Source organism: Somniosus microcephalus, chromosome 22 (assembly GCF_052327205.1).
Source record: "Somniosus microcephalus isolate GS21.2 chromosome 22, FLI_Smic_1.0, whole genome shotgun sequence".
Classification (NCBI taxonomy): domain Eukaryota; kingdom Metazoa; phylum Chordata; class Chondrichthyes; order Squaliformes; family Somniosidae; genus Somniosus; species Somniosus microcephalus.
This window is the reverse complement of record NC_141008.1, coordinates 44,182,769-44,209,412: the sequence shown is the minus strand read 5'-3', so window position 1 is coordinate 44,209,412 and position 26,644 is coordinate 44,182,769. Positions and strand designations below refer to the sequence as shown.

Here is a 26,644-nt window from a genome sequence, read left to right as displayed (position 1 = left end):
GGATTGGACCGAGGGGTGTAGAAACTTTGCACGCCACATGTTTTGCAGAAAGTGTGTTTTGCTACTTTTGTGTTGTATGTGTAAACCGTTAAATTCTCAGCACCCTGCAAAGGAAAATCACTAAGTGAGCTTGGGTCCTGACAATGAACGATTGAATCTTAACCAACGTGTTTCACTTCTGTGTTAAATTCTGGTTTGAAACTGCAGACAATTTGTATACAATTAAGTCAGCTGTCTAAGATACTCCATCAGAGGCATAAGCAAGCAACTCACTCAGTTCCATAGAGCACAGACGCCATGAGGTCTCATGGCATCAAGTCAAAACATGGGCAAGGAAACCTCCTGCTAATTACCACCTACCGCCCTCCCTCAGCTGATGAATCAGTACTCCTTCATGTTGAACACCAATTGGAAGAAGCACAGAGTAGCAAGGGCACAAAATGTCCTCTGGGTGGGGGACTTCAATGTCCATCACCAAGAGTGGCTCGGTAGCACCACAACTGACCGAGCTGGCCGAGTCCTAAAGGACATAGCTGCCACTCTGGGCCTGTGACAGGTGGTGAGGGAACCAACAAGAGGGAAAAACCTACTTGATCTCGTCCTCACCAATCTCCCTGTTGCAGATGCATCTGTCCATGACAGCATTGGTGGAAGTGACCACCGCACAGTCCTTGTGGAGACGAAGTCCCGTCTTCATGTTGAGGATACCCTCCACCGTGTTGTGTGGCACTACCACCGTGCTAAATGGGACAGATTTCAAACAGATCTGGCAACTCAAAACTGGGCATCCATGAGGCGCTGTGGGCCATCAGCAGCAGCATTGTATTCAACCACAATCTGTAACCTCATGGCCCGGCATATCCCTCACTCTACCATTACCATCAAGCCGGGAGATCAACCTTGGTTGAACGAAGAGTGCAGGAGAGCATGCCGGGAACAGCACCAGGCATACCGAAAAATGAGGTGTCAACCTGGTGAGGCTACAACACAGGACTACTTGCATGCCAAACAACGGAAGCATCATGCGATAGACGGAGCTAAGCGATCTCACAACCATCGGATCAAATCAAAGCTCTGCAGTCCTACCACATCCAGTCGTGAGTGGTGGTGGACAATTAAACAGTTAACAGGAGGAGGAGGCTCCAAAAATATCCCCATTCTCAATGATGGTGGAGCCCAGCACATGAGTGCAAAAGACAAGGCATTTGCAACTATTTTCAGCCAGAAGTGCCGAGTGGATGATCCATCTCGGCCTCCTCCTGAGGTCCTCAGCATCACAGATGCCAGTTTTCAGCCCATTCAATTCACTCCACGTGATGTCAAGAAACGGCTGAAGACACTGGATACTGCAAAGGCTATGGGCCCTGACAACATTCCGGCAATAGTACTGAAGACTTGTGCTCCAGAACTAGCTGCGCCCCTAGCCAAGCTGTTCCAGTACAGCTACAACACTGGCATCTACCCGGCAATGTGGAAAATTGCCCAAGTATGTCCTGTCTACAAAAAGCAGGACAAATCCGACCCGGACAATTACCGTCCCATCAGTCTACTCTCAATCATAAGCAAAGTGATGGAAGGTGTCGTCGACAGTGCTATCAAGCGGCACTTACTCAGCAATAACCTGCTAACTGACGCCCAGTTTGGGTTCCGCCAGGGCCACTCAGCTCCTGACCTCATTACAGTCTTGGTCCAAACATGGACAAAAGAGCTGAACTCAAGAGGTGAGGTGAGAGTGACTGCCCTTGACATCAAGGCAGCATTTGATTTGAGTGTGGCATCAAGGAGCACTAGCAAAACTGAAGTCAATGGGAATCAAGGGGAAAACTCTCCATTGGTTGGAATCATACCTAGCACAAAGGAAGTTGGCTGTGGTTGTTGGAGGTCATTCATCTCAATCACATGACATCACTGCAGGAGTTCCTCAGGGCAGTGTCCTAGGCTCAACCATCTTCAGCTGTTTCATCAATGACCTTCCCTCCATCAGAAGGTCAGAAGTGGGGATGTTCGCTGATGATTGCACACTGTTCAGCACCATTCGAGACTCGTCAGATACTGACGCAGTCCGTGTCCATATGCAGCAAGACCTGGACAACATTCAGACTTGGGCTGACAAGTGGCAAGTAACATTCGCACCACACAAGTGCCAGGCAATGACCATCTCCAACAAGCGAGACTCTAACCATCTCCCCTTGACATTCAATGGCATTACCATCGCTGAATCCCCCACTATCAACATCCTGGGGGTTACCATTGATCAGAAACTGAACTGGAACAGCCATATAAATACTGTGGCTACAAGAGCAGGCCAGAGGCTGGGAATTCTGCGGCGAGTGTCTCACCTCCTGACTCCCCAAAGCCTTTCCACCATCTACAAGGCACAAGTCAGGAGTGTGATGGAATACTCTCCACTTGCCTGGATGAGTGCAGCTCCAACAACACTCAAGAAGCTCGACACCATTCAGGATAAAGCAGCCCACTTGATTGGCACTCCCTCCACCACCGGCGCACTGTGGCTGCAGTGTGTACCATCTACAAGATGCACTGCAGCAACTCGCCAAAGCTCCTTCAACAGCACCTTCCAAACCCGCGACCTCTACCACTTAGAAGGACAAGGGCAGCAGACGCATGGGAACATCACCACCTACAAGTTCCCCTCCAAGCCACACACCATCCTGACTTGGACCTGTATCACCGTTCCTTCACTGTCGCTGGGCCAAAATCCTGGAACTCCCTTCCTAACAGCATTGTGGGTGTACCTACACCATATGGACTGCAGCGGTTCAAAAAGGCGGCTCACCACCATGTTCTCAAGGGCAATTAGGGATGGGCACTAAATGCAGGCCTAGCCAGCCAGCGACGCCCACATCCCATCAATGAATTTAAAAAAATGGCTAGTGTCTGTCACTGGGACCAGCATATGCAAATAGTTTATCTTATAAATGATTATATTTCTGTTTTAAAATGTTCAACGGTCTCTCAGCTACCTTGTTAAGGCAGGGAGTGGCTGAGCGTACAGATCAGAAGGTCCCACATTCACACCCTTGTCTTTGCTAAATTAGGTGAGCTTAGCCTGCGAAGCGATGATGGTTTTACAACTGAGATTGGGTGAACAAAATCAACTGGGTTCGGGTTTGCTGCTGTTTGCCTTCAATCCAACAGTGACTAGACTTCAAAGTAATCGATTGGGTGTGAAGCAATTTGGGACATCCTGATAAGACAATATATACTGGCAAGGTCTTCCTTTTCTTTCCTGAGATCTATCCAGTGACCTCTTCTAAAAAGTATGCTTACGTGGACTCTGGGCAAGGACAGGGCCGGACACGGCCGCTGACCCCCTGTAGTTCCATATCCCACTGACACTCCTTGCTTGGCTCGTGAGAAGAACGGCCTCGTCAGCAATTTACCAGAGACTAGTACCCAAACCCAAGCCGAGAGTGGGCAGCTTCAGGGCTGATGAGTTGGAGGCAGCATTCACGCCGCATGAGTGCCAGGTGATGGTCCACCAACACCATTGCTGTCATGAGGGTCACCATTGGCCAGAAGCTGAATTGGACCATGGCTACAAGAGCACCACAAACACTGGGTACTCTGCAATGTCTGGCTTAGTGCCCGACTCCTCAAAGCCTCTCTACCATTTACACGACTCAAGTCAGGAGTGTGATGGAATACTCACCACGCACCTGGATGGGTGCCGCCACAGTAGTACTAGAGAAGCCTCACCATTGAGGATAAAGCAGCCCACTTAATCAGCTTTCCTGCCCCTGGTATCGATATCCAACATGGGCACACTGTGGCTGCAGTATGTACAATCTGCAGGATGCACTGCAGCAACTTAGGAACACCATTCTGAACTGCACATATAAAGCTGTTCCTTTATCATTACCGGGTTAAAATGCCACCCAACAACATTGTGGGAGCACCATCAGCACACGGACAACAACGGTTCAAGGAGAAGGCCCATTACAACCTTCTCTGGGCAATTAGCGATGGACAATAATTGTAGCTTTGCCAGCATCACCCACAACCTGAGAGCAAATGAGAGGGGGAGGAAATTAGGGATGGAAATGAAGGAGCAGAAGCGATCGGCTCTAAATCAAAGTCACATGATACAGCCTCAATGAGACCTGAGGGTCTGATTTATTGAGTTTAATTCATAGGCTGACACTAGTGCGAGAGTCGAGTCTTTCGCACTGAGGAATGGAGGAACTGAAATAATCATCTATCTTCCAATACACAGTGCCTTTGTCACACTGAGACAGTGGTCGAAAACAGAAACACATCTCAGCACAGCAGTGGCCCTGCACACCTTGGCACACACTCGTGCAGAGTAACACGCTTGTGCACACGGGATAATGTACACACGCACGGAGTAACACGCTTGGAAGCAGAGATTTGCTAATGCAGCAGGAAGGTTTGATTTATTGATTTTCACTTTTTGATAAAATTTTGCAGCAATTAAGATTTACGAATGTGAACAATGTTCTTGAGGACAGAAGGGAGTTACAGTTACAGCTTGTTGCAGGCATAACCTACCGCCAGGAGTCTGAACTGGGAGGCAGGAACGATGAACACTTTAATCTGTTTCTTTGTACAAATGCTGCAGCTAAAACAGAAGAGCAGTTTGTTAGAATCAGAATCTTACAGCACAGAAGGAGGCCATTTGGCCCATCGTGCCCATGCTGGCTATCTTTTTTTGACAATTTTCTTAAATCTGTGACCTGTGGTTATCGACCCTCCTGCCAGTGGAAACAGTTTCTCCTTATTTACTATAAAAACTCCTCATAATTTTTAACACCTCTATTAAATCTCCCCTTAACCTTCTTTGCTCTAAGGAAAACAATCCCAACTTCTTCAGTCTCTCCACATAACTGAAGTCCCTCATCCCTGGTACCATTCTAGTAAATCTCTTCTGCACCCTCTCCAAGGCCTTGACATCCTTCCTAAAGTGCAGTGCCCAGAATTGGACACAATACTCCAGCTGAGGCCAAACCAGTGTTAATAAAGGTTTAGCATAACTGCCTTGCTTCTATTAATAAAATGGAGATTGGTGACAGCACATCAGAATGTTGCTTGGTGCTGGATTGAGCAGTTTCATACTGCCCAGAGTCAGCCTGACTCAGTTGGTTTTACTTGTGCCTCTGAATCAGATTGTGGGTACAAATGGCACTCCACGTAATCTGGGCCAATACTGCTGTGTGGTACTGAGGGAGTGCAACTGCCCCTCACTTCAGAATCATTCGCTGCACCTGAAGTGCTTTGAATCATGACTGAGAGATGGATAAGCCAGGCATAAAGACATGTCCGGCACACACACAATGGGCTGAATATCCTGTGCTGTATGATTCTGTCTGTCTTTTTCTTTCATGAGTTGGGTGAACAGTGTAATACTGTCCTCTGTGGGACTAAACAACAGCACAAACAGTTCTGTGTTTTGGGCAGAAGACCATTCACTACATCTAACTACCCTCAGATTCCTGACCATAATTCTGGAACTAGTAGCCCTATATCCCCTTTTCCAAAGATATTCACCCAGTCCTTTTTTAAACCTGGTTTCTATTGACCCTCACTCCTGCTAGTTATCTGTTCCACAATTCCATCACCCTCCTACTTTGGACATTCTCAATATCCAGCTCCTCCACTACTGGTACACAGGCTGCGGCATGTACCCCCAACAGGATGCACTGCAGTAACTCACTAAGCTTGACAGCACCTCGCGGCCTCCACCAACAAGAACAAGAGCAGCAATATCATGGGAACACCACCACCTCCAAGTCACACATCATCGTGACTTGGACTAATATCACTTTTCTTTCATTGTTACTAGGTCAAAATCCTGGAATTCCCTCCCTAACACCACTGTGGGAGCACCATCACCACCACGGACTGCAGCAGTTCGAGGGCAACTAGGGCTGGGTAATAAATGCAGCTTTACCCCTGCCACCCACATCTGGAAAACAAATTTAAAAATGAAAGACTATGTCCCTCAGTCCTCGACTCCTGTGCCCACCTCTTCATATCTATGAAAATCTCTATTGTCTCTCCCCTGCCTTATCCTCTCCCCTCCAGAGAGAATAGTCCCAGGCTTGAGAAGGATGCAATGATGGGTGTGTGAGAAAGACAGAGATTTTTTTCTTTAATTGACGAGGGATAGCAGAATCAATTTGTAGCCAGAAAGATGAGCTGTCTTTTTTTCTTAATTTCTTCTCTCCCAAGATGGAGACAGTTCTCTGGTTAATAGCAGATGCAGGAACTGATGAAGATCGTCAGTGACCTCTTACAACCAACTGACTTTTAAGGGAATCCTCTAACCTTCAATGCAATGAACTGAACATAAAGCATAGAACATCAAAGATGAGAAAAGCTCACAGGTTCACCTTCTGCAGCTGTCACCAATGTGTTTCTCTTCCTGATATTTGACCTTCAGCATGTTGCCCCTACAACCTCCTTTGTTGCCGATTACAAATCCCAAACACACTCTCAATGAAGTAATGCTTTCTGTTATCTGCAACTAAATCCCACTAGCCCTGAATGATCCTCAATACCTACTGCTCCTGATGTGCATCAGTGATGGGTAAAGTTTTAGAAACAATAATCAAGGAAAAAATTAACAGGCACTTGGAGAGGTTTAAGCTAATTAAGGAGAGCCAACACGGATTTGTAAAAGGCAGATCGTGTTTGACTAATTGAATTTTTTGATGAAGTAACAGGATTGATGAAGGGAATGCAATGGATGTTGTCGACATGGATTTTCGGAAGACGTTTGACAAAGTACCACATAGAAGGCTGGTTAACAAAATTGAGGCTCGTGGAATAGGTGGGTCAGTGGCAGCTTGGATAAGAAATTGGCTTAAGGACAGAAAACAGCGAGTTGTGGTAAATGGCTGTTTTTCAGACTGGAGGATGGTAGACAGTGGTGTTCCCCAAGGGTCAGTGCTAAGGCCACTGCTTTTTTTGATATACAGGAAACTTTGGTTTATCCGGAGGTTATATGTCTGGAATACTCGATCTAACGGCAAAAATCAGGAGCCGTTTTCTGTAAGTTTTTTTAGTTCTCGTTGCTTTTTTTCCCCCAGTCAGGCACTGCAAGGTCTGTAGCTATAGCAACAGCTTCAGCTAGAGACGCTTGCAGCTGCAGCCGACTGTTTAGAAGCTGTTGCTAAGCAACAGTGTTTGTTGTCAGATACGGAGATAAAAACCTCGGTATGCTTCAACATTAACTTTGTATGTCCGGCAGTTTCGATAGATCGGCAACAGCTCGGTCCCGTCGGTGCCGGATATCACAAATTTCCTGTATATATAAATGACCTGGATATTGGAATACAGAGTAGAATTTCTAAATTTGCCGACGACACCAAACTTGGGGGGGTGACAGACAGTGAGGATGATACCAATCGACTGCAACAGGACATAGAAAGGCTAGCAGAATGGGCAGACAAGTGGCAGATGGAATTTAATACAGAGAAGTGTGAGGTGATGCATTTTGGCAGAAGGAACAGGGAACGGCAATATACACTTAATGGCACAGTTTTAAAGAGTGTGCAGGGACAGAGGGACCTGGGAGTTGATGTGCATAGGTCCCTGAAGGTGGCAGGACATATTGAGAGAGTTAGCAAAGCTGGGATATTGGGCTTCATAAATACTGGTATTGAGTACAAAAGTAGAGAAGTTATGCTGAACCTTTGTAAAGCGCTGGTTAGGCCACAACTGGAGTACTGTGTCCAGTTCTGGTCACACTTTAGGAAGGATGTGAAGGCCCTTGAGAGGGTGCAGAGGAGATTTACCAGAATGGTTCCAGGGATGGGGGATCTTAGCTACAAGAACCGGCACCCGGCTACCGACCATAGAACATATATATCAGAAACGCTGCCTACGGAGGGCACGGTCCATCATCAAAGACCCTACCCACCCCAGCCACAGTCTGTTCGCCCTCCTACCATCTGGAAGACGCTACAGATGCATTCGCACCCGTACGACCAGATTTAGGAACAGCTTCTTTCCCAGGGCTGTCATCCTACTGAACTCCACAAATAAACACTAAAGCCTGCACATCTGCCGATGCACTTTATTATGGTCATATTTATGCTAATATATATGTACAAATGTATGTTGAAATGTTTAAGTGTCCTAATCCAAATTGTACACACTCGGGAGCCGCAAGCCTACATTTCGTTGTACTGCACTTGTGCACTAACAATGACAATAAAAGTTGATTTGATTTGAGAAGCTGGATTTGTTTTCATTAGATAAGCAAAGGAGGTTGAAGGGTGATTTGATAGAGGTGTACAAGATTATGACAGGTTTGGATAGGCTAGATGGGGAAAGGCTGTTCCCACTAAATAATGGTACAAGAACTAGGGGACACAGATTTAAGGTTTTGGGCAAGAGATACGGGGGATGTGAGGGAAAAACTTTTTTACGCAGCGAGTGGTGAGGACCTGGAAATCGCTGCCGACGGAAGTGGTGGAGGCGGAGACACTCAATGCTTTCAAGGAGAGACTGGATAAGCACTTGAGGGAAATAAACTTGCTCGACAGAGAGCCGGTAGGGACTCGATGGGCCGAATGGCCTCCTGTGCCGTTATGACTCTAGACCTACTGCACCTGCATCCATTGCACCTGTACCCACCACACCTGTACCCACCGCACCTGTACTTACTGCACCTATACCCACCGCACCTGTACTTCATACCATATTGATACTACTACTGTACCACTTAATCCTTCTGTAATTAGTACTTTCTGCTTTTTAATACATTCACAGGATTTGGGCATCGCTTGCAAGGCCAGCATTTATTGCCGCCCATCCCTAATTATCCTTGAGTGGCTTACTAGGCCATTTCGGAGGGCAGTTAAGAGTGAACCACATTGCTGTGGGTCTGGAGTCACATATAGGCCAGACCAGGTAAGGACGGCAGGTTTGCTTCCCTGAAGGACATTAGTGAACCAGATGGGTTTTTAAAACAATCCGGTAATTTCATGGTCACCATTACCGATACTAGCTTTTTTTAATTCCAGATTTAATTAACTGAATTCCTGTAGTTAACCTGCTGCATGTATTGTTCCTGCAGCCGCATTTACTACTCTAGCTGCGTTTACTACACTTGTTACCACATCCACAGCACTGAGCTATATTTATTTCACACCTACTTGCAGTGAAGAACATGCAAATCTGCAGAGGCCCTCACTTCGAAGCGGACAGCCCCACAGTGACATCCTCCGGTATGTTTCACAAGGGTACTGAAAATACAGCAACAGAATATTACACTCTTTCATTATGTCTTTACTAACAACAGGCCCCCTCTATCACACTGTCCGGGAGCATAATTACTTCAACGAAATTTGCCATTTGGTGAGGTTAGTTAATAATGCAGCTCGCACGTAGAAGATCACAGTAGAATGAGGGGTATGGGATATATCTCAGTGTTACAGAGAGGGGTGTGGGATATATCAGAGAGTTAAAGTAAGGGGTATATCAGAGTGTTACAGTGAGGGGTGAGGGATATAACAGCGTTACAGTGTGGAGTATATCAGTGATACAGTGAGGGGTGCGGGGTATATCAGAGTGTTACAGTGAGGGGTGTGGCCACAAACCCTGATATATGCCACACCCCTCACTAACACTCTTGATATACCACTCACTGTAAAACTGATATACCCCACACCCCTCACTGTAACACTGATATACCCCTCACTGTAAAACTGATGTAACCCTCACTGTTACACTCTGATATAACCCACTCCCCTAACTGTAAAACTGATATACTCCACACCGTAACACTCTCTGATATACCACACACCCGTCACTGTAACACTCTGATATACCCCACACCCAGATACTGCAGTTACAGTGAGTGGTGTGGGGTATATCAGGGTGTTACAGTGAGGATGGGGTATATCGGTGTTACAGTGAGGGGTGAGGGTATATCAGAGCGTTACAGTGTGGGGTATATCAGTCCTACAGTGAGGGGTGTGGTGTATATCAGTGTGTTACAGTGAGGGGTGTGGGATATATCAGAGTTACAGTGCAGGGTGTGGGGTATATCAGAGTGTTACAGTGAGGGGTCTATCAGTGTTACAGTGAGGGGTATATCAGTGTTACAGTGAGGGGTGTGGGGTATATCAGTGTTACAGTGAGGGGTATATCAGTGTTACAGTGAGGGGTGAGGGGTATATCAGTGTTACAGTGAGGGGTATATCAGTGTTGCAGTGAGGGGTATATCAGTGTTACAGTGGGGTGTGGGGTATATCAGTGTTACAGTGAGGGGTGTGGGGTATATCAGAGTGTTACAGTGAGGGGTGAGGGGTATATCAGTGTTACAGTGAGGGGTGAGGGGTATATCAGTGTTACAGTGAGGGGTAGATCAGTGTTACAGTGAGGGGTGCGGGGTATATCAGTGTGTTACAGTGAGGGGTGTGGGGTATATCAGAGTTACAGTGAGGGGCGTGGGGTATCAGTGTGTTGCAATGAGGGGTGTGGGGTATATCAGTGTTACAGTGAGGGGTGTGGGGTTTATCAGTGTGTTACAGTGAGGGGTGTGGGGTATATCAGAGTTACAGTGAGAGGTGTGGGGTATATCAGTGTTACAGTGAGGGGTGTGGGGTATATCAGAGTGTTACAGTGAGGGATGTATTTGCTCCCAGGGCCTCTCTCCAGTCCCCGGCCCCCAGTCCCTCTCTTCTCCCCGGCCTCTCACTCTGTGTCCAGCTGGACTCGGGCCTCCATCCAGGGCCGCCGCCGCTCTGCGCCGAGTCCCCGGTCCAGCCACTCCCCCGCGCCGGGCTGCTCTGCTTCGGCCGCTTCTCCGGGCTGCGAGCCTCCCGCACCCCCGCCGGTATAGCCCGCTCCACCTGTATAACCCGCACCCCCACGGATATAGCCCGCTCCACCTGTATAACCCGCACCCCCACGGATATAGCCCGCTCCCCCTGTATAACCTGCACCACCACCGGTATAGCCCGCTCCACCTGTATAACCCACACCCCCACCGGTATAGCCCGCTCCACCTGTATAACCCACACTGGTATAGTCCGCTCCACCTGTATAACCCGCACCCCCACCGGTATAGCCCGCATCACCTGTATAACCCACACCGGTATAGTCCGCTCCACCTGTATAACCTGCACCCCCACAGCACGCAGGGAGCTTCTCTTCCCTTCCAAGGGCGGAAGAGACCTCCCCAGGACACCAACACAGCCTGGTTGTACATTGCACAGGAGGGCAAAAGCAGGGATGCCGTCAGAAGGGCCAGGCTGCAGTGGCGCAAACCTTTCATTGATCTCAGTAGATCACGAAATGATAAATACACGTTGTTGTTGTTGTTGAAGTTGCTAACTTAGGAGGCAAAGTAATGGTGTAGATGGGAAGCAGGAAGTTACAGCAGGACATAGACTAAGCGAGTGGGCAAAACTGTGGCTGATGGAGTTCAATGTGAGGAAGTGTAAGGTCATCCACTTTGGATTTGAGAAAGACAAATCAGAATATTTTCTTAATGGTGAGAGACTAGGAGCTATGGAGGAGCAAAGGGATTTAGGTGTACATGTACACACATCATTAAAATCTAGTGCACAGGTACAAAAAGTAACCAAAAAGGCTAATAGAATTATTTTAATTATTCATTTTTGAGGTATTGGCATCGCTGGCAAGGCTGGCATTCATTGCCCATCCCTAGTTGCCCTGAGAAGGTGGTAGTGGGCATTCTTCTTGTACCGGTACAGGTAATGGTTTGATACAAACTGAGGGGCTTGCTAGGCCACTTCAGAGGGCAGTAAAGAATCAGCCATGTTGGAATGGAATTGGAGTAACATATAGGCCAGTCCAGGTAAGGACGGCAAGTTTCTTTCCTAAAAGGACATTAATGACCAGTTGATAGTTTCAAGGTTACTTTTAATGATATCAGCTTTTAATTTCCAGATTTAAAAAAAAATTGAATTCAAATTCTCAAGCTACCATGGGGAGATTTGAACTCACGTTCTTCTGGATTAGTTCAGGCCTCTGGGATGACTCATCCAGTAACATCACCACTACACCAGTGGATGCTGTGTCAATTAAAATTTTCAAGACTGAGATAGATAGATATTTTGTTGGGTAAGGGTGTCACAGGATATGGACCAAAGGCTGGTAAATGAAGTTGAGGTACAGATCAGCCAGGATCTAATTGATTGGCAGAACAGACTTGAGGGACTGAATGGTCTATTCCTGTTCGTATGTTCCTAAGCAGGGAATGGGAGTATACACTCAATGAAAAGATACTGAAAGGGGTTCGAATACATAATTCTCTGAAAGGGTCAGTGCACGTAAATAAAAACAGAAGAACAATAGCATTTGGGTTTTATAAATGGGCATAAAGTACGAGTGAATAAGTAATAATAAATTTATACGAAGGTTAGGCCAAAGTTAGAGCACTGTGCTGTTCTGAGTATCCCATTACAGGAAGGACAGTAAAGCCAGAAAGAGTGTACAGCGTAGATTCACCAGGATGATGCCAGGGATGGGAAACTATAGTTAAGAGGAGAGACTTAAGATGCTAGGAATATTTCCACTGGAGCAGAGAAGGCTACGAGGAGATTTAATAGAAGTTTTAAATTTATGAAAGATTTTGATAGAGTGAATTTGTCTGGTTGGGGAGATAGTGACTCGGGTTATCAATTTAAAATTGCCACTGAGAGAGGAGAGAGTGAAGTAACCAAATTACTATTATACTTTAATTTTTATGTTAGAATATGTATAATGTAGCACCAATGTACAAGGTGGAGGTAATGAGTTAATTCATACCCTGAGTTAAACGATATATGGGTCTGTATATTGCATTTACCCAGCTAAGCTTTAAAAACATGATTAAGTGACTTCAAATGCTGAGAAATTAAACTGCAGAGCAACTCGTGGGAAGATTGGGGAGGATGTCTGTTCAGCCAGGCGAGGCAACACATATACGAGATAACACATCTAAGAATTCGTTTGTTGTAAACTCACAACAGGGTTCCATTACATCAAAGTATGGTGGGACTAATCAGGATGTGCTTGCTTTGCAGAAGTAACCCGAGACAAGGCTTTGCACGGACTGAACGAGGACTGTTATCTTAAGAAAACATGTAACAAGCAAACCACATGGCTATAGACAAATGGACGGTTGTAAAGCAATTAAGATGAGGCCCGCAGTCATAGAAGGTGACGGGACCAACTGATAACAGAACTGTGATCCGTAGGCAGCAGGAAGGATGAAATGTCACGGTTTATAATTGCCATTTCGCAATAACTCTGTATATGCTGATAAGTTTTGCACCCGCCCCTAGGGCAGGTGTTTGATTTTTGTATAATTGTGAACGTTGCTAGGATATCGGTGGAGTTGGACCCACGTAGGGATGTGAGAAGTTCTCCCCAGGCCTGAATAAACCGTTGTGACTTCAATTATTTGGTCTGTCTTTCTTACAACAAGTCGGTGACGTCGACCTTGTATATCACTTGGTCCGCACTTTGGGGGCTTACATCAGAGAGGTTAAGTTGTTGGAGCATGGAATGCTTTGCCAGAAGGAGTAGCTGAGACAGAAACTATTGTATCTTTTTAAGGGAAGCAGAGGAAGGTTCAGCGCTACTAGGAAAGAATGGTTAGTAAGTTAGTGTTGGATTGTTCTAGTAAAGAGCCAGCACAGACCTGAAGGGTTGAATGATCGCCTTCTGTGCTATCTACTTCATCCTGGCTGAGATAAAATAACTGCAAAGACCAGGGACCTCAGGCATTCCTAGTCTATATGGGATACAGTCTATATCCCAGTGAGAAGGATAGCAATAGACTTCAGGAGGACATAGACAGACTGGTAAAATGGGCAGACACATGGCAGATGGAATTTAACGCAGAGAAGTGTGAAGTGATGCATTTTGGAAGGAAGAATGAGAAGAGGCAATATAAACTAAATGGTACAATTTTAAAGGGGGTGCAGGAACAGAGAGACCTGGGGGTTTACGTACACAAATCTTTGAAGGTGGCAGGATAAGTTAAGAAAGCTGTTAAAAAAGGATATGGGATCCATGACTTTATAGACAAGAACAAAAGCAAGGAAGTTATGCTAAACCTTTGGAAGACACTCATTAGGCCCCAGCTGGACTAGTGTGTCCAATTCTGGGCACCGCACTTTAGGAGGGATGTCAAGGCCTTGGAGGGGGTGCAGAGGAGATTTACTAGAATGGTACCAGAGATGAGAGATTTCAGTTAAGTGGAGAGACCAAAGAAGCTAGGATTGTTCCCCTTAGAGCAGAGAAGGTTAATGGGAGATTTAATAGAGGTGTTCAAAATTATGAAGGGTATAGCTAGAGTAAATAAGGAGAAACTGTTTCCAGTGGCAGGAGAGTCAGTAATCAGAGGACATAGATTTAAGGTAATTGGCAAAAGAACCAGAGGGGAGATGAGGAAAATCTTTTTTACACAGCGGAGTTGTTATGATCTGGAATACACTATCTGAAAGGGTGGAGGAAGCAGATTCAATAGTAAATTTCAAAAGGGGATTGGATAAGTACTCGAAGGGTAAAATATTGCAAGGCCATGGGGAAAGAGCAGGGGAGTGGGACTAATTCGACAGCTCTTTCAAAGAGCTGGCACAAACACAATGGGTCGAATGGCCGCCTTCTATGCTGCACGATTCTATTTGACTCAGTACCACACTATGTGAGCAGAGACTCACCAACCATCAGAAAGTAACTTATTTTCATGCAATGATCAGATGTTATGCTGTGCTAGTATATAAATAGCCTTAATCACAGTCATATCTATATATAGTAGTCACAGACAGGGAAAGTCAGATCTATTTGGGTTATCAATGACTAATGGGAAGACCAGTCAGAAAAAAACATAATCCTAATAAGTTATTTTGCCGACCACAAGTTAGGACATCCTGTACCAGGAGAAAGTGTCAGCTGGTGAGAGATTAATGGACGCTGCATCTTATTCTGTGAGCAGCACTAGCCTGCGACTGGAATCAAGACTGAATTCAGAAATCTGGACTTGGTTTTTTCTACCAATGGGTGATGAAGTGGGGGGTACAACGGTTACATATTGGGACTAAATCAGAAAACATTGAATTAAGAAGGGAAATCTTGTTTTCAGATGCAGAAAGCTTGATGGGAAGTGTGAAGCACAACACTGATCTGATGCAATAGTCGTAATGTGTTGATCAGAATACTTCAACTCACAGGGAATCATGTCACAAGATCATTGTTTTTGTGGCTTCCAAGAAGGCAAACAGAATCCATCTCAAACTTTTTTCTATGAGCACTTTGAAGCCTCTAAACCAGCAGCAAGTACTGAAAAAAAACATTTAGCGCTGATTGTCAGACTCTGGGATTTTAACCATTTTGGGAGGATTTGAGAGTGATTTGTATTGAAGTATTAATGTTCAGTTGAAGTGAGTTCACAAAGATTTAAATTTCAATTACAGCCAAAGTGGGGGGCAGGGGACGGAGTTGTGTATTGAAGGCAGATGTGAGGAATGCTGCCCATCTTCTGCTCAGAGAATGGAAGGTCACCCGCCAGGCTCACTGGGACAGGTCTGGGGTAGAGCTGTACATTTCACAAACAGTACCAGTGAGTCTCTAGGGCAGAGGTGTCAAATGCACATCTGAATCTGGCCCATGGACTCTGGCTATAGATACAAGGGTTTGAGGAAGCCATAGATATAGGTGTAAAGCTATTTAAAGACTATCTATCTGTGGGTTGCATGTCGAGAAATTTGTATGTTCTTACAGGAACATTTCTTGAAGCACACATTGGCATTTCTGTAGCAGGACTGGCTGTGTATGAGCTGTTACTTTATTGTTGTGGCGGAGACCACATAGGGACAATAACACAATGTATAGCCAATGTGGTTATATGTACCTAAACACAATTCACTATGTATAGCCAATGTTGTTATATGTACGTACTTGGTTGGGTTATCGGGGCAGGGTCCCTTTAAGAGCGTCGGTAGCGTGATGACGTCATAGCCCTGCAACGAGGCTGAGAACCTCAGTCCTCATGGAGAGTGAATAAAGTAACACGCGTTTTGCCTTTGCTGCAACAAAAGTCTCAGCGCCTGTTGATTTCTAGTGACTCCAACACTGTAGTGTTTAATATTAACCTTGCCATAAAGCATTTTACAAAGTTCCTAGTGAAAGGCTATTAGCTCAAAGCGGTGGGGCTCAGGAGAAAGCTTGGGAATGGATAAGTAATTGGCTGAAGGATAAAAACTCATTAGACGAGTTATGTTGGGGATGGGGGTGGAGGTGGGTACAGGGAAGAGTGGTGCTGAGTTAGATGTCCCACAGGTCAATGTTGGAAACCCTACTGTATATAATTTATATTAATAACTTGGATTCAGAAACTATATGTAAATTGGGCAGATTTGCAAACTAGGATGAGCGGTTGATTCTGAAAATACAGCCCAGGAACTACAACACGAGGGGACAAAATATGTAAGTGGGCAGTATAATAGCGGATGAAATTTAATAGCGACTAGTATAAAGGATGAGGTATGAGTGACTCGCACACTCCATGAATAGTGTTGAAATGATTGAGCAGGACGTTGAAGGAGAGCGAAGGGTTTCAGTAGATTTGATGATTAACACAGGCAATCATCAGGGAGCAGCAAACCAAAGAGGGAGGAACTATGGAGCCAAAATAGTAGCATACAAGTCAGAGGAAGTCATGATCAAACTGTACAGGGCTCTTATCAGATCACATCTGGAGTTTGGTGTCCAGTCCTAATCACTGAGACACAGGGAGACATCCAGGTTGTGGAGGCAGTGCAGAGAGAAGCCACAAGGTTGATCCTTTGGGTCAGAGGTCTGAGTTAGAGGAGCGACTGGACAGACTTCAGCTTTTAGCCTTGAAAGGAAGTGACTGAGAGGTGACCTTAGGGAGGTATAAAATAGTAAATTGCATGGAAGAGGTAGGTTCAGAAAGTTACTCCACAGTAAACTCTGAGGGTGGGACAAGGAAACACAAGATCAGACTTGTGAAAGGAAAATTTAGAACTGATATCCGTGAGTTCTTAACATAAAGAATGATCAACACATGGAATGGACTCACGGATAGAGTAGTGAATAAATCCCTCCACTGCATCTTGCTGCTTGTCTGACATCCAGCCTTGGATGAGCAGCAATTACCTCCATTGGGAACCAATTTTAGTTTCCACTGAAGACAATGGAAGCAAAAATTGGCAGAGATGTAAAACAGGCAGCAGGTCAGATATCCCATTTACACCATCGGCAACAGTTAAAACAACCCGGCGAGTCTCAGAATGGTGTCAAAGTAGATGTAAACAAAATGGCGTAAGATCTAACATACAGGTTAATGTAAAAAATCTAAAGTACAGTCCATATGTATCAGGAGCTGCATCTACCAGTGATCAGTAACATTTAATTAATTTCAGTAGCAAATCTCACTCTTAGTACAGATTTCTACAAAGTATATTGATGCTTTTTAACTTTGATATTTTCTTCCTGTCTCTATTTTCTCATTACCAAAAGGCATGCCAGGAGTGTAAAAGGGCATCAAAATGATAAAGGGATTTGATAGGGTCGATACAGAGAAACTATTTCCTCTGGTGGGGAATCCAAACCAAAGGGGCATAACTTTAAAACTAGAGCCAGGCCTTTCAGGAGTGAAATCAGGACTCACTTTTTCACACAAAGGGTAGTGGAATTCTGGAACTTTCTCCTTCAAAAGGTTGTGGATGCTGGGGGACAACTGAAGTTTTCAAGACCAAGATCAACAAGATATTTATTAGGTAAGAGTATCAAGGAATATGGATCAAAGTGGAGTTGAGGTGTAGATCAGCCACTGAATGGCATAGCAGGCTCGAGGGGCTGAATGACCTCCTCCTGTTCCTATGATCCTATTCATACTATGTGCATTAATTTTTGCAACGTTTCATTTGATATCTTATCAAATTCCCTGCAACAAATCTATGTACAATAAACTAAATCTCTACGTGGGATGCAAAGTACATATTCCTATGAATATTATCAGGTAGTTATTACTCTTTCCCTGTGACATCAGTCGATGATGTTCTGATGTTCCAAAGGTAGTCTGATCACTGACCTGTAATGTGTGACCTGCACCATCAGAAATCATTCCATTTTCTGCAAGCAGTTGCTTTCCCACCAGGTTATGCTTTATTATCTTGCTCAAAATAATTTCTGTAACATTTTTCATGGCCATTTTTTTCTCAGTGACTAAAATTCCTAATATTCAAAATAAAAAAGTTTAAACAAAATAAAAATAAGAAACTAGATTTCACAATACTGTAGCATTATTAAATGTATGTTGTGTTTTGACACCTTCTTTAAAGTTTCCACTTAAAAGCCTCAGCTTCTCCCAAAAGTTTAGTTGTTTGGTACTTTGTGATTCTGTGAGTTTAACACAAATTGCTCAAACATTATATCTAACCTCCCAGGACACATCAGTACCAGTCGGTCAGCAGGACGGAGGAAATGTTTTTGTTTAGCTTCTCCGGGCTTCTGATCAGTCAATGTTCTAGAAAATCTAGTAGACAAATGTCAAAAAACTTTACTTCGGTAAATGTTCATACTCAGTACATTTTTTTTTAAAGAGAGGCTGTGTGTGAGAGAGATAAAATGAGAGTGATTGCACACCTGTTGTAGTTTTTGTTTTGTGTTCTATGAAGTTCTATGGTTCTATTCTAGTTCACTTGTTTCTGCTGCAACAACTCTATTCATTTGAACTCAGCAGCTGTCAACTTAGTGAGGGTGCTCAGCTTGGCTAAAAACTGACCCAGGAGTAAGGCTGAGGGGAGAAAAGGCAGGAGACTGCAGTGAAAGAAGGTTCTGCCCTGAGCTAACAGCAGAATGCAGCAGATATATTCTGTTTAAGTCAAGAAAGATGTTGTGATCCGGAATGCACTGCCTGAAAGGGCGGTGAAAGCAGATTCAATAGTATACTTTCAAAAGGGAATTGGATAAATACTTGAAGGAAAAAAAATGCTGGGCTATGGGGAAAAGAGCAGGGGAGTGGGACTAATTGGAGAGCTCTACCAAAGAGCCGGCACAGGCCTGATGGACTGAATGGCCTCCTTCTGTGCTGTATGAATCTAAGATGACCCATTGAGGTGGGGAAATGTAGCACGTTCATTACTTTGTATTATTATGCAAAGACAAGTGGTATTGAATGAAAGAAGTGAATCTAATAACAGTTGCTCTGTACGTTCACCCGCTTTGAAATAAACTAGCTAAATGATTCATATCAAGCCCCATGATAGTGTTCACCAAGTGCTCACTCAATACGTCTTCAGAGAGATTGAAGAAGTACACATACACCAGACACGAATATCTGGCCCAGATCACAAGGGGAAGCTATTGTAAGAACTCTAAGTTACACTATCATAACGCTCATTAAAAGATGCTTAGACTTTTGGTAGCGACTGATGCCATTGAACCAGAGAAGGTATCTACAGCAAATCCCAAAAAAGCTGTTGAAGCTGGGGGTCAATTGAAAATTTCAAAACTGAGATTTTTGTTTGGCAAGAGTATTAAGGGTTACAGAACTAAGGCGGGTAAATGGAGTTAAGATATAGATCAGCCATGATCTAACTGAATGGCGGAACAGGTTGAGGGGCTGAATGGCCTCCTCCTGTTCCTATCGGTGCCACCTATCCACCCCAATTAACCCCAGCCATTGCACCTCATCATAAAGAGAAGACAGAGAGGAGGAACGGGGACAGAAACAGAAACAAAGAGAACAAAGGCAGGTAAAAGAGAAACCATGTTCTATAACTTACTGTGTACAAAGTTAGGAGAGTTCCACCAATCACTAAACACAGAGGCCAGGAAGTGGATTGAAGCACAATCAGGGGCTCTGTAGTGGTTCGGGGAGGGGCTGATGGGAGGGGAATTCATGACCATCCGGGGGGCCAGAAATCGCCGGATGGTTGGAACTTTCACCACTAAGGAGGTTTGCACAAAACATTACACTACTGACCTTCTTGGGCACCGAAGTGTTAACTAAAATAAGCAGGCCTGGCAGATTAAATACTGCCGACGCAGCATCTGCCAAGGTATAACTCGTGAGGCTGGCCAGAACTGCTAGCAGCAATTCTCAGCTTCCTCACTCCACAAACAACCAGAAGATTGCAGTAAAATGATTTCAGTAATTTCCCTGCCAGAATTTCACAGGATCAGAATGTTACCAAACAAGTCTGAGCGTGACTGTAACCTTCAATCAGGGTGTGTCATTCAATTGGGCCCTTGCCATGGAGGCGGATGAGGAAATCCACCAGCTGTTGTTACAGTGTTGTGGGGACGGGAGGATCTACGGATTATAAGAACATAAGAAATAGGAGCAGGAGTCGGCCATACGGCCCCTCGAGCCTGCTCCGCCATTCAATAAGATCATGGCTGATCATCGACCTCAACTCCACTTTCCCGCCCGGTCTCCATATCCCTTGATTCCCCTAGAGTCTAAAAATCTATCGATCTCAGCCTTGAATATACACAAAGACTCGGCATCCACAGCCCTCTGGGGCAGAGAATTCCAAAGATTAACAGCCCTCTGAGTGAAGATATTCCTCCTCATCTTGGTCTTAAATGGCCTACCCCTTATTCTTAGACTTTGCCCCCTAGTTCTCGACACTCCAGCCAGGGGAAAACAACCTCTCAGCTCTACCCTGTCAATCCCCTTCAGAATCTTGTATGTTTCAATGAGATCATCTCTAAACTCCAGAGAGTATCGGCCCATTCTACACAATCTCTCATCATAGGACAGCCCTCTCATCCCAGGAATCAATCTAGTGAACCTTCGTTGCACCGCCTCCAAGGAGACCAAAACTGTGCACAGTACTCCAGGTGTGGTCTCACCAAGGCCCTGTACAATTGTAGCAAGACTTCCTTACTCTTATACTCCAACCCCCTTGCAATAAAGGCCAACATGCCATTTGCCTTCCTTATTGCTCGTTGTACTTGCATGCTAGCTTTCTGTGTTTCTTGCACAAGGACACTCAAATCTCTGAACACCAACATGTAAAAGTTTCTCACCATTTCAAAGAGTCTGTTTTTCTATTTTTCTTACCTAAGTGAATAACCTCACATTTCCCTACATTATACTCCATCTGCCACCTTACTACCCACTCACTTAGTCTATCTATATCCCTTTGCTGACTCTTTGTGTTCTCCTCACAGCTTACTGTCCCACCTAGCTTTGTATCATCAGCAAAGTTGGATACATTACATTTGGTCCCTTCATCTAGGTCATTCATATAGATTGTAAATAGCTGAGGCCCCAGCACTGATCCTTGCGGCACCCCACTAGTTATAGCCTGCCAACCTGAAAAAGACCTGTTTATCCCTCCTCTCGGTTTGCTGTCCGTTAACCAATCCTCTATCCATGCTACTATATTACCCCCAACATGGCAAATGGAATATAATGTGGAGAAATGTGAAGTTATCCACTTTGGTAGGAAAAATAGAAAAGCAGAGTATTTTTTAAATGGAGAGAGATTGGAAAATGTTGGTGTTCAGAGGGACCTGGGTGTCCTTGTCTGTCACGAATCACTGAAAGTTAACATGCAGGTACAGCAAGCAATTAGGAAAGCAAATGGTATGTTGGCCTTTATTACAAGAGGATTTGAGTATAAGAGTAAAGACGTCTTACTGCAATTATATAGGGCCCTGGTGAGACCACACCTGGGGTATTGTGTACAGTTTTGGTCTCCTTACCTAAGGAAGGATATACTTGCCATAGAGGGAGTGCAGCGAAGGTTCACCAGACTGGTTCCTGGGATGGGGGGATTGTCCTATGAGGACAGATTGAGTAGACTAGGCCTATATTCTCTAGAGTTTAGAAGAATGAGAGGTGATCTCATTGAAACATACAAAATTCTTACAGGGCTTCACAGGGTAGATGCAGGGAGGATGTTTCCCCTGGCTGGGGAGTCTAGAACCAGGGTCACAGTCTCCGAATAAGGGGTCAGCCATTTCGGACTGAGATGAGGAGAAATGTCTTCACTCAGAGGGTGGTGAATCTTTGGAATTCTCTACCCCAGAGGGCTGTGGAGGCTCAGTTGTTGAGTATATTCAAGACAGAGACCAACGCTTACTTCCTTGTAAAAAGGAATAGAGCAGCAAAAGTATGAATTATGAACTAAATACCACATATTCCTGGATAAGATACAGGTGAAATATGTTGACATTACTTCATATATACTTTCACCTTCCTCTGTAAAAATACTTCAGCATCTCCATCATTTCTTTGTGTTAGAAATTAGAGATTCTCTCAGATTCAGTGTCATCGGCAACTCCCATAAACAGACCCCAAGTCCCATATGATCAGGAGTTTACCTTCCTGCCCAATATCTTATCCAGGAGTTGGTGGTATTTAGTTCATAATTCATACTTCCTTGTAAAAAGGAATAGTGTTACACAGATGTTGAATGAGTATTTGCCAGGGAAACCTGTGCCTAGAAGGGTTGTGGCCAGTTTTATTGGCAACTCAGTTTGCTAATCCCTGAACACAGGCAGCTGAGCAGTGTCAGAGATCAAGCCAGTGTCTTCTTGTTCAGCTCCAAAAGGACAAACTGTAGAGAAATCTGGAGAAAAGAGCACTCCGAAAGTGAAAGCTCCCTGCTTAAGTTTTTAGAAGAATTACTATACAGTAAAGTGTATTTAACCTGCTAACAGGAATAGTGTAGAGTTATGAGCAGTGTTATGAAAAATTAATTGTAAAACGCTATTCTGTTTACTCATATTATCTGTAAAATAAATCATCGGTTAACAATTGGCCTCATCTCACTGGAGTATTCATTAGTGCACCTTCCAGAAAAGGAGACATGCATGTGGGGCACATGCGAGATTATGAAATCCAGTTTATATAATGGGAGGTTTCATTGTTATGACCCTGGGTCAAGCTATTGTGTGATTAGATTTTGGGCAGGAAGGTAAACTCCTGATCATAAGGGACTTGGGGTCTGCTTATGGGAGTTGCCGATGACACTGAATCTGAGAGAATCTCTCATTTCTAACACAAAAGAAATGATGGAGATGCTGGAGTGTTTTTACATAGGATATACGGCACAGAAACAGGCCATTCGGCCCAACCAGTCCATGCTGGCATTTATGCTCCACCTGAGCCTCCTCCCGTCTTTCCTCATCTAAATCTATCAACATAACCCTCTATTCCTTTCTCCCTCATATGCTTGTCTAGCCTCCCCTTAAATGCATCTATACTATTCACTTCAACCACTCCCTGTAGTAGCGAGTTCCACATTCACACCACTTTTTGGGTAAAGAGGTTTCTGCTGAATTCCCTATTGGATTTCTTGGTGACTATCTTATATTGATGGCCTCTAGTTATGTTCTTCCCCACAAGTGGAAACATTCTCTCTGTATCCACTTTATCAAAATTTTTCATAATTTTTAAAGACCTCTATTAGGTCACCCTACAGCTTTCTTTTTTCAAGAGAAAAGAGACCCAGCTTGTTCATCCTTTCTTGATATGTATACCCTTGCATTTCTGGTGTCATCCTTGTAAATCTTCTCTGCACCCTCTCCAGTGCCTCTATATCCTTTTTATAATATGGCGACCAGAACATTTCATCTTAGAGGAAGGTGAAAGTGTATATAAAGAATATTAGCGGTCTCAACGCCATTTAAAATGGAATTGGATAGATATTTGAAAAGGAATATGGGGAAGGGCAGGGAAATGGAATTAGAGCAGATAGCTTCATATGAAAAACTAGCACCAGCACGATAAGCTGATTGGCTTCCTACTCAAATTTCCATGACTTAATTGGAGTTACACTTCAACACTGATTTTATCAATTTTACCAGCTTAGAAAAATATAAAATATAACAGCGTCTCACAGCACTCAGTAAATATGGTCAGATTACTTAGGGAGGAGCTATCACGACATACTTTTAACAAAAGCAGTATTTATCATATTTTTTGCACTGATCACTGTGCATAGGTTAATATTGGGTTACTGCTAGCTGTTTCAGCAAGCTACAACCATATACTTTGTACTTGTGCAGGTATGGTAAATTAGTGGTTAAGGCATTGGACTGGGAACCAAGAGGTTGAGAGTTTACATTCCACTGTGGCAAGTTGTGACTTGAATTCAATAAATCTGGTCATTTATGAACTGGCACCAAAACAGAATTGACTAAAAACACAACTGGTGGGGAAATGACCGTAACTACCTGCTCTGGCCTGCATGTTCAGTCCCACACTATGTGCCTCTGGTATGACCTAATAAGCCACTCAGTTACAAAACAACCACTACACCCCCCTCCCCATTCAAGGTACCTAAGGATGGGCAATAAAAATATGGCCTTGCCAGCGTCACCCAGATCCCGAGAACTATTTATATTAAATTGCAGTCTGAGATGCAAAAGGATCATTTTAGGTGCATTCCGGCACAATTTACACTTAACTGTTGTATTTGATCAGTTTGACACTTTGGTCAGGTACACACAGGCTGCAAGATGTCTGTAAATATCAGATGTAATTGTGTGGACAAACATCGAGTGTACCTAACAACCTGTGACTGGCTGTATATCGCAAGTCACTCTGTGGTAGCCTTTCATCACAAACAAGGGTCCGTGGTCTCAGGGATCAATTTTATGTTAAGAGTTAGTGAAGAGAAACATTTTTATTGTTCTGACATTTAGAATACGAAGGCAATTAGTGTAAATATCTTGCTTGCACTACGTATTGTGCCCTGGCATGTCTTACCGGTTCATAGCCTGAAACATGATCTGAGAGTAAATATTCTTCCGCCTAGGAGTTCACGTGGCAGCACCTGATCTATTCCAGAAAGCTGGAGTCCAGTAGCAATGAACTTCTGTTCATTCAGTCTTGCTACACTTAACTTTATATTTGGGCATATAAAAGAACAATCTGATAAAGGAAACAAAAAGTCCATTTAAGAGGCTGGCACTGACATTGGTCCCAAGCACATATTTCGCAAAAATCCCCAAAACCTATCAGTGCAATCTCGAAACAAGCTGCTTGTTTACAGTGACTAAGCATTCAAGGCACTGCAAGAGTTGTTCTTCCTGGTGATTCATAACTGCCTTAAACTTTAACATAACTGACTCATTCTCGGAGCTTACGGCAATCTCTCAGAAACAGTAGGAGGTCCCGAGGTTTTGTCAGTCAGTAGCTGTCAAATCTGTAGCACAGCTTACACTATGAATTTTACACAATCTGATTGTACTCCAAATCAGATCAAACTTCTGCAGCTTCAAATTGGCCTTTAATTTGCATTCTGGGAGATGAGCATCCATGAGCTGGTTCGTTGACACAGACATTTTTTTATTCATTTATGGGATGTGGGCGTCGCTGGCCAAGGTCAGCATTTATTGCCCATCTCAGGTGGCCCTAGAGAAGGTGCCTTCTTAAACTGCTGCAGTCCGTGTGGTGAAGGTACTCCCACATAGTGCTGTTAGGGAGGGAGTTCCAGGATTTTGACCCAGCGATGATGAAGGAACGGCGATATATTTCCAAGTCAGTATGGTGTGCGACTTGGAGGTGATGCTGTTCCCATGTGCCTGCTGCCCTTGTCCTTCTAGGTGGTAGAGGTCGCGGGTTTGGGAGGTCCTGTCGAAGAAGCTTTGGCGAGTTGCTGCAGTGCATCTTGTAGATGGTACACACTGCAGCCACGGTACGCCGGTGGTGGAGGGAGTGAATGTTGAAGGTGGTGGATGGGGTGCCAATAAAGCGGGCTGCTTTGTCCTGGATGGTGTCGAGCTTCTTGAATGTTGTTGGAGCTGCACTCATCTAGGCAAGTGGAGAGTATTCCATCACACTCCTGACTTGTGCCTTGTAGATGGTGGAAAGGCTTTGGGGAATCAGGAGGTAACACATCTGCTGCAGAATACCCAGCCTCTGACCTGCTCTTGTGGCCACTTTATGTGGCTGGTCCAGTTAATTTTCTAGTCAATGGTGACCCCAGGACATTGGTGGTGGGGGATTCAGCGATGGTAGTGCCATTGAATGTCAAGGGGCAGTGGTTAGACTCTCTCTTGTTGGAGATAGTTATTGCCTGGCACTTGTGTGGTGCTAATATTATTTGCCACATATCAGCCAAAGCCTGAATGTCATCCAGGTCTTGCCACATGCGGGCATGGATCATTATCTGAGGAGTTGAATTCCAAAGATTCACAACCCTCTGAGTGAAGAAATTCTTACTCATCTCAGTCTTAAATGGCTTACCCCTTATCCTGAGACTATGCCCCCTAGTTCTAGACACTCCAGCCAGGGGAAACAACCTCTCAGCATCTACCCTGTCAATCCCCCTCAGAATCTTGTATGTTTCAATGAGATCACCTCTCATTCTTCTAAACGCCAGAGTATAGACCCATTCTACACAGCCCATCATCATAGGACAGCCCTCTCATCCTAGGAATCAATCTAGTGAACCTTTGTTGCACCGCCTCGAAGGTCATCAGCGAACATTACCACTCCTGACCTTATGATGGAGGGAAGGTCATTGATGAAGCAGCTGAAGATGGTTGGGCCTGAGACACTGCCCTGAGGATCTCCTACACTAATGTCCTGGGGCCGAGATGGTTGGCCTCCAACAACCACAACCATCTTCCTTTGCGCTAGGTAGGATTCCAGCCAGTGGCATGTTTTGCCCGATTCCCATGGTCTTCAATTTTACCA

General features: G+C 44.6%; 1 protein-coding gene across 1 annotated transcript in view; it reads left to right on the top strand.

Moving 5' to 3' along the window:
* Positions 1–13,404, top strand: part of pigl (phosphatidylinositol glycan anchor biosynthesis, class L) — a 131,839-nt gene extending 118,435 nt beyond the window's left edge. The window contains exons 9-10 of the mRNA XM_085965104.1: positions 8,761–8,901; positions 13,029–13,404. Coding sequence (XP_085821230.1) covers positions 8,761–8,901; positions 13,029–13,034 — 147 coding nt within the window. The 3' untranslated portion in view covers positions 13,035–13,404. The remainder of the gene's footprint in view (positions 1–8,760; positions 8,902–13,028) is intronic.
* The last annotated feature ends 13,240 nt before the right edge of the window (positions 13,405–26,644 follow it).